At 36.8% G+C, this 9047-nt stretch overlaps 1 protein-coding gene across 1 annotated transcript; it reads right to left on the bottom strand.

Annotated features, from left to right (window-relative positions):
* Positions 1 to 3254: 3254 nt before the first annotated feature.
* mns1 (meiosis-specific nuclear structural 1) lies at positions 3255 to 9001 on the bottom strand. The gene is made up of 10 exons (XM_051116198.1): positions 8873 to 9001; positions 8462 to 8686; positions 7313 to 7440; positions 7124 to 7226; positions 6816 to 7045; positions 6450 to 6666; positions 6252 to 6359; positions 4635 to 4892; positions 4389 to 4514; positions 3255 to 4269 (listed from the first exon to the last, which is right to left on the bottom strand). The coding sequence occupies exons 1-10, from the start codon at positions 8873 to 8875 to the stop codon at positions 4156 to 4158; spliced, it is 1512 nt and encodes a 503-aa protein (XP_050972155.1). The 5' UTR covers positions 8876 to 9001; the 3' UTR covers positions 3255 to 4155.
* Positions 9002 to 9047: the final 46 nt, after the last annotated feature.

The following is a 9047-nucleotide window of genomic DNA, read 5'->3' as shown; positions in this document are numbered from 1 at the left end:
GAGTCTGGTCTATTAGCATATGCTTCATTGTAGACGCACAGCTTTGGCAATCAGAGACTTCATTCTGAGACAATTCAATCTGCGCTCCATCTCAGCAACAGAAAGTTCCCCTCCATCTAGGTTGCGAGGAAAAGGCAATGATAGAGTAAGCTATGATACATACTGTGAGTTCATTGGTCTGTCAAACAGTTCCTTCAGGGTATTAATGCTTCCTGCCCTCCCAGGTGAGCAAGACAAGGTATGTGATGCAGAACAATGTCAGGAAAGATTACGTCTGGTCATGATCACTGAGCTTTAGCTGAAAGATGACAATCGTAAGAAATATTTGGCCAGCCTAGTAAGAAAATCCATTACAGTAGGTGAACCAAATAAGATTTGCTCCAGTGCTGGGAAAAAAGAACTAGGCAACCCTCATTAGTGGTTTAACTGAGCTGCAAGGCACTTGAGTCAAGTTTTGGCACGGTCTACAAACTTTATGAGACTGTAGATTTTCATGTTGACCTTTTGTATCTGTTACTTAAATTGATATACAAAGAAAGGAAGAAATTAATGTGTACAGCTCAGAAGCTCTGTGAGCTAATTTCGCTTAATGTCTGAGTGTATGACCACATGTGCGTCAGCATGCTGCATGTGCATCTGGCACGCTCGGCAGCCCATGATCTCTTCATCATCCTGTATGGATGATGGAGAGTGCAAAACAGGGCTGTGACAGGACAGAGGAGTATATGATTTCCTCATAATCTTTTCAAAGCTCTGGAGGAAATCAAGAGGACTTCCTGTTTCATAAAATGAAGTAATAACATGTATAATGTTCCAAAAGATTTCTTTTTTTTTTAAAGTGCTGTTCTTTTGAACTTTCTATTCATCAAATCTAGAAGTAAATGATTTCCACAATATTAAACAGCGCAACATTGATTATGTTTCTTGATCACCAAATTAACATTTTAGAATGTCTTCTGAAAGCATTTGTGACTGCGGACTGCTCCAGTCAGTTATTTTAAATTGTAATAATATTAGGATACAATTTAAAATGCTTTGCTGTATTTCTGATCTAATAATTAGAGACTAGTAGTGTATGTACAGTTGAGGCCAAAAGTTTACATACACCTTGCAGAATCTGCAAAATGTTAATTATTTTACCAAACTAAGAGGGATCATACAAAATGTATGTTTTTCTTTGTTGTTTTATCAATACTGACCTGAATAAGATTTTTTGCATAAACGTTACATAGTCAACAAAAGAAAATAATAGTTGAATTTATAAAAATGACCCTGTTCAAAAGTTTTAATACACTTGATTCTTAATACTGTGTTGTCACCTGAATGATCCACAGCTGGGTTTTTTTGTTTTGTTTTGTTTTTTTTAGTGATAGTTGTTCATGAATCCTTTGTTTGTCCTGAACAGTTAAACTGCCTGCTGTCTTTCAAAAAAATCTTTCAGGTTCCACAAATTCTTTTGTTTTTCAGCATTTTTGTGTATTTGAACCCTTTCCAACAATGACTGTATGATTTTGAGATCCATCTTTTCACACTGAGGACAACTGAGGGAATCATACACAACAATTAAACAAGGTTCCAACGCTCACTGATTCAGAAAGAAACATGATGCATTAAGAGCCAACGTTTTTTAAATTTGAAGATAAAGATAAATTTAACGTCTTCTGGGAAGCACAATCTTCTGTAGCTTCTGAAGGGCAGTACTAAATGACAAAATATATACAGTTAGGCAAAATAAGAAAAATGTACACATCTTCAGTTTACACTTCTGGCTGTTAATGCATTGTTTTTCTTTCTGGACTGTTGCCCTGTGGTCCAAAGTCCTCTTTTCAGATGAGAGCAAGTTTTGTATTTCATTTGGAAACCAAGGTCCTAGAGTCTGGAGGAAGGGTGGAGAAGCTCATAGCTCAAGTTGCTTGAAGTCCATTGTTAAGTTTCCTTAGTCTGTGATGATTTGGGGGTGCAATGTCATCTGCTGGTGTTGGTCCACTGTGTTTTTTGAAAACCAAAGTCACTGCACCCGTTTACCAAAAAAAAAAAAAAAAAAAAAAAAAAAAAAAAAAATTGAGCACTTCAATTGCTTCCTTCTGCTGACCAGCTTTTTAAAGATGCTGATTTCATTTTCCAGCAGGATTTGGCACCTGCCCACACTGCCAAAAGCATCAAAAGTTGGTTAAATGACCATGCTGTTGGTGTGCTTGACTGGCCAGCAAACTCACCAGACCTGAACCCCATAGAGAATCTCTCTATCAAGAGGAAAATGAAAAACAAGAGACTAAAAAATGCAGATGAGCTGAAGGCCACTGTCAAAGAAACATGGGCTTCCACACCACCTAAGCAGTGCTACAGACTGATCACCTCCATGCCATGCCAAATTGAGGCAGTAATTAAAGTGAGCTCAAAATGAGCCCCTACCAAGTATTGAGTACAGTAAATGAACATACTTTTCAGAAGGCCAACAATGTTTTTTTTTTATTGGTCTTATGAAGTATTCTAATTTGTTGAGATTGTGGATTTGTGAATTGGTGGGTTTTTGTTAAATGTGACCCAAAATCATCACAATTAAAAGAACCAAAGACTTAAACTACTTCAGTCTGTGTGCACTGAATTTATTTAATACACAAGTTTCACAATTTAAGTTCAATTACTGAAATAAATGAACTTTTCCACAACATTCTAATTTATTGAGATGCACCTGTATATATATAAACTTTCGAACAGGGTCATTTTTATAAATTCAACTATTATACATATCTTTTATGTGAAATATCTTATTCAGGTCAGTACTAAATAAAAAATAACAGGCATTTAGTATGATCCCTCTCATTTTGGTAAACTAATTAACATTTTGCAGATTCTACAGGGTGTATGTAAACTTTTGACCTCAACTGTATTACAAGAGCCAATCCATCCTATATTTATGCCCATTTAAAATGTCATCTGACATTGTAACATCACTGACAACATGCTTTTGAGACTTTCCGCAATCATACTCTAGTGTCTTATTGACTCATTACCAGTGTTAGCTTGGTATTGACATTTCAGTGCTGAAGCTTCATGACACAGGAAATTAGCTGCAAGACACATAAAAAGGTTTACTGACCTTTCAGTTTTTAACATATAGTACCTCTCAACTAGTGAGGTCATTTCTACAATATCATTAAGAGAATGGGATGCATTATGCGGAGAGCAAAGGAGCTTTTATTATAAGTGTTTTGAGAAGAGTATGTGGTGATCTAATAAAACTGAATTTGCCAGACTTAGAATTGAAAATAAACACCAAATGCTGATGGATGGTGATGTTGCATGAAAGTTTAAGGGATCCATTTTTAATGAAATTCATTATATGATGACTTAGCTTTTTTTTTATTTACCATTTTTAGAGGGAATTTTCATAATAGCAGTTACAAGAGAGGCTTGCCATTTTCATAGTACAGGTACAGATAACAGTCAACACTTAAATGGAAGAACTGTACGGCCATGACAGCAACCAGACCAACGTAATGAACAGAATGACTGACAGCTGTTGAGACACTGACAGACTTGACTGTACATGAGCAGTCACATTTGATTAAATTCTTGCTCGTATGATATACTGCCTGCCAACCATCAACCACATTCAGTTCTTTCTTGGAAAGCAACGAAATCACTCAGAGGAAAGGAAATGCTTGTGTGAGAAGGGCTAAACAAGTCTAGTCCACAAATGGTGGACATTTGGTGAATTTATTTGGAGCGCTACAAAAAGTAAAATTTAAATTTAACAGTTCAAGAAAGAGGAAAAACAATGTATTACCCAGTATGAACCCTAAATACTTACATAACGTTACAAATTCATTGTTGGAGATTCAGATTATCATATGATTAATATGTAGTATCCTTTTGAAACTAATATTTCATCATTAGCCTAATTGGTTTGCCATTTTAGAGTTTGACACTATACTACTTGTAGTTATAAAGCAACACACTATAGACTTAGTTTGAATATACTGTATAAATTTATTCAAGATAAAATTAAATTTGTTTCATGCATGAAATTTGTTAAATAGTTTGTCAAATTAGCAGATGCACCTAACAGGTTATAATGCACTGTTCAGTATACAAGCATTAACAGACCAGATTTAGAAAGAGTGCCACATTGTGGTCATGACAGGAATTACCCTACTGCGAATCATCTCCCCAACCCTCATCTGAGAAAATATCAGCCTGTCGTTGTTTGAAATTGTTTCTGAAATCCTCATCAAAGTGCTCCAGGTCATCTTCTTTAAAAATTCCCTAGAAAATAAGGAAAACAAGAAAAGATATTTTGTATTACAAAAAAATACAGTAATGAGTCTGAACATGTAAGACGGCTTACAAATGAGTGTCTGTGTACTATGATGTGGCGTTCTCACCTTTGGTAGGTATCCCAGCAGTTTTGTCGCATGCTGTTTTAGAAGCCTCTGTCTCTCCTCTTCAATGATCTTTCGCCGCTGAGACTCTCTCTCCTTCTCCATTGCTCGCTCCTCTTCCTCCCTCTCCTGTTAAATATTAGATTCATTCATTCCATGTTGCCTGTACTATCAGCAGTTATTGATATAGGTAGGAACTAATGTCTAAGCTGCTCATTTGACTGGTTGATTTGTGGTTTTGAGTCTTACTTGTTCAGCCAGATACTGCTGTCTCCTTTCTTCCAGCAGCTTCTCTACAGCCCGTTTGTGTTCCAACTGTTTCATACGACGCTTCTGGGCATTCATCTGCTCGATGCGGTCATCCTCTGCAAACTTGGCCATCATCATTTGTCTAAAGGCCTCCTCTTCCTCTTTCTCAGCTTGTATGCGCAATCGCTTGAAGGCCATCATTTCCTGACATGTCTGCTGCAGCTCTAGCCGCTGCCGGATCCTCTTCTCCATCTCTTCCTGTGAGTGACATGAAGAAATGGTAAATGTAGACTTTTTCTAGACAGGCATCATAAGATTAGTGTTGACAGGGTCACTGTTTTCCACACAATTTGGCTATTTTAAAAATGTCACAGGAAAAATTGATGTATTGTGTGTTTTTGAGACACTTTTATAATGTACCGTTGCCACCAAAAGCATTATTTGCAGACAAAGAAAAATGAAAATGTTTATTGATCCTTAAAATTAATAAATGAATAAAAGTAAAATTTGTGTAATGTATGAAAATTGTTTAATGGTTTGTGAAAGTGGCAGATGCATTTAACAGTTCAAAATGCACTGTTTAGTATACCAGCATTAACAGACTGGACTTAAAAAGAGCGCCACGCAGTGGTCATGACAGGATATCACATCACAAAGTAGAGGTTGCATGAGTTTTGCCCACATCAGGAATTTGAAAGCAGGTTAATTAAGTTAATGCCATTATAGATTAATTGCACATTTATGCTTCTACGTAAACAAAACAATTTTCTGCATTTTTCTCAATATAATGAATTGGTATGGTGCCCCAATTTTGAACTTCCAATTTAAATGTGGCCTCAAACGATCCCAAATGCAGTTGTAAACGATCCCAGCTGAGGAAGAAGGGTCTTATCTACCGAAGTGATCAGTTATTTACATTAAAAAAAAAAAAAAATGTCAAACGCTTGTCTTGCCTTTTTTTTCCCCTGAACTCTGTGTATTCTGACTCAAGACAGTTAGGGTATGTCGAAAAACTCTGACCATATTTTCTCCCTCAACTTCAAAAATCATTTCAAAATCACCCTGCATCACTGCAGAAGTTCCGACCCAGTATTTGCAAAGTGAATATGCAAATAAGATCAAACACCCTCAACAAAAAAGGTAAAACAGCGATATAGGGCGATTTCGAAGTTGAGGGAGAACATGAGATGGGAGTTTTTCGACACACCCTAACTGTCATGAACCGGAACAAAAACAGTCCAAGCGCTGTTCTTCTGAACTTTCTATTAATCAAAGAAACCTGAAAAAAATTCACTCAGCTGTTTTCAACATAATAATAATAATGCATGTTTTGTGAGCAGGAAATCAGAATATTAGAATGATTTCTAATGGATAATGTGACTAGAGTAATCATGCTAAAAATTCAACTACATTTCAACTACAGTAAATCAAAATGTTTATTTTAAGGTCCTTTATCTGTCAACTTCTGACAAATTGAGTGGGTTTTGGTTCAGTTTTGGACTTTTTTCTGGGATCTGGTGACCCTGCATGTGATTAACCTGTGTCTTCTATGGAAAATGTACATAGTGCATCCAGTAAAGTAAGATGTAGTAAAAAATCTAGTAAGAAAGTTCTCACAATTTCCTGTCTTCTTGCAGCCTCAGCCTGCTCTTCCAAGTGAAGTTCCTCACGGACACGCTCCATCTTCTCACGTTCTCTTTTTTCCATCTCAATCTGCTCAGCGAGCTAAACAAAAAGGAAAGAAAGAACACATTAACATTCAAATCTTGATTACTCGCCTGTACTTAATGGTGCAGAGGGGGAGCTGTCATGTACCATTTTGTGCAAGGTTTCTTTCGCTTGTTCTCGTTCTCTAACTTTGGCCATCCTGTCCTCCTCCTTCCTCTGCTGGTAGTGGGCAAACTCAATGATGCGCCTGTTCTCCGCCTCTACCTTCTCTCGCTCTATACGTCTCCACTCCGCTTGCTGCTTTTTAAAATCTTCAATGTATCTCTGAGTGGCCACCACTTTCTCGAGTCGTAACTGAATCTCCCTGTAAATGAAGTTTGTCAGTTTCAAACTACCCTAGAACCATCTTACCAGGTCATCAAAAGAGATGATATTGTCTGTTCACACCAGAATTTCCAAACGCAGTACAAAATATTACACACGTAAAAATAGAAAAGCAAAGATCACACTTACCTCTGATCCTCCTCATAGATCTTCCGCACTATTTCATCCACCATGAGTTTCTCTTTAAGAAACTCCTCATAGGCTTCCTGTCTCTTGCGGTCCTTCTCCTCGAGCTGCCGCTCAAGTTCTTGCTGGTAACGCGCCACCTCCTCATACTTCTTCTGCTCCTGCTTCTCCTTCTCCATCTCTGCACGCTCGTGCTCGTCCTTCATCTTACGGGCAATGGCAGCCTCTTGTCGCTGGTAAGATAAAATTCGCAATAAGCAAAACCAAAAAAAGCCCCTATTTTAACACACATTTGGAGATTACACACTCACCACTGTCTCATATCGCATAGCTTCCTTTTCTGCCATCTGTGCTGCCCGTTCTCTGTTTAGGTAGGCAGACTTGAGCTTTAACTCTAGCTCTCGAAGTTCAATGCTGCCAATAAAACACAGAGTTTAAAAAATAGTACATTTTATAAAAACATTCTACTGTGCTATAGAGTAAGCTCTCTGGTCTCTTACCTGTTCTCTTTAATGTACTGCCTCATCTTCTCATCTCGGAGTTTCTGATTATTAATTCTCGCCAGCTCCTGGGCCATCCTCTCTTCCTGTTCAAGCTGCCTCTCTTTGAACTGTCTTTCCTGTTCTGCCTAAAAACATACATTTTGCAGGTTTTTAATACAGTCTTAAGTGTCCGATTTTGTTAAATATACAAAAGGTTTTTGCACAGTAAGATTTTTTTTTTAATGTTTTTTAAAGAAGTCTCTTCTGCTCACCAAGCCTTCATTTATTTGATCCAAAATACAGCAAATATTTTTACTATTTAAAATAACTGCTTTCTATTTGAATATATAGTTATAAAATGTAATTGATTGATGTGATCAAAGAATTTTCAGCATCACCACTTCAGTCTTCAGTGTCACAAGATCCTTCAGAAATCATTCTATTATGCTGAGCTTCAAAAGCTTGGAGTCAGTATATTTTTAATTTTAATTTTTAATTATAGAAATGAATACTTTTTACATAATTAATACTTTTATTTAGCAAGTATGCTTTAAATTGAACAAAAGTGATGACAAAGCCATATATAATGTTACAAAAGATTTCTGTTTCAGATAACTGCTGTTCTTCTGAACTTTCCATTCATTAAAGAAACCTGAAAAAATCTACTATAATATAATATAAAATCTACTTTAATATAAAAATAATAATAAATGCTTTTCTGAGTAGCAAATCAGAATATTACAATGATTTCTGAAGGATCGTGTGACTGGAGTAATGATGCTAAAAATTCAGCGTTGAAATCTCAGGAATAAATTACATTTTAAAATATATTCAAATAGACAAAAATATGTTAAAAAGTAAAAATATTTACAAAATTTTACTGTTTTTGCTGTACTTTGAATCAAATAAATGCAGGCTTGGTGAGTAGAAGAGACTTTTGACTGGTAGTGCATATTAAATATTTTGATTTAGAATAGACTGCAATGTTCTGTGTGTGTTCCTAAATGCATGGTTAATGTTTCATGCATGTTCTTAAAGATATGTTTATATATTTATACTGCAGGAAGATTTACAGCTAATGGGGATTCTAACAAATAAACACAAGCGACACTAGGCATTTCTTTTTGAGCAGCTGACGCAATGTTTAACAAGCGGGATAAACTGAACCTTGACAAGGGATTCCTCGATTTGTCTGCCATACTCTTCATCTCGCATCTTGCGCAGGAAGCGCTTTTTCTCGACTCTCTCTTCGCACTGGATGTTGGCTTGTAGCTGCCTCTCTTTGGCGATGCGTTTAGTTTGATCTTCACGCATTTCCTCCTGTTTGCGGTAGTCCAGGATCATCTTCTGATGGTGGTTGTGAGAGATGTTGCGCTGCTGGCTCATGAAAGACTGCAAAGAGACGGTCTCTTATTTAAATGTTCATGTTCTGCAACACAACTTCGCTAATGAATGGCTAACAGGGTATTCTGACATGTCATCCTTTTTGCGCATGTAGCATCTGTTTAAATGATTACCTAGTTTATTAAAACAGACTGTTTATAGCTTTTTAACTCAGAAAAACTGCGTCATACTTACCATTCCTCAAGTGTGCTGAACGTTTTTAGTCCGCTTCTTCAATAGCACGATATAAATTGGTTTTGTTCCTAACCAAACAAAGTGGGAACCACCACCCTCATTTGTTTGTGAGTCGTTGTCCTAGAAACGCCGGGCTTTCAGACCTGGGAACAAAGACGAATATTATTGGCCAGCG

The sequence above is a fragment of the Labeo rohita genome, chromosome 7 (genome assembly GCF_022985175.1).
Source record: "Labeo rohita strain BAU-BD-2019 chromosome 7, IGBB_LRoh.1.0, whole genome shotgun sequence".
Lineage (NCBI taxonomy): Eukaryota > Metazoa > Chordata > Actinopteri > Cypriniformes > Cyprinidae > Labeo > Labeo rohita.
The sequence above is the reverse complement of the archived record's forward strand: the minus strand, read 5'-3'. Positions and strand labels throughout refer to the sequence as shown.

Excerpts from the sequence above, each read along its gene's own strand:
- mns1 (XM_051116198.1), bottom strand. Across the intron at positions 7,441-8,461 it reads TCGAGGAATCCCTTGTCAAG|GCAGAACAGGAAAGACAGTT; the intron begins GTTCAGTTTATC and ends GTATGTTTTTAG. Across the intron at positions 4,893-6,251 it reads CTGCAAGAAGACAGGAAATT|GAAGAGATGGAGAAGAGGAT; the intron begins GTGAGAACTTTC and ends TGTCACTCACAG.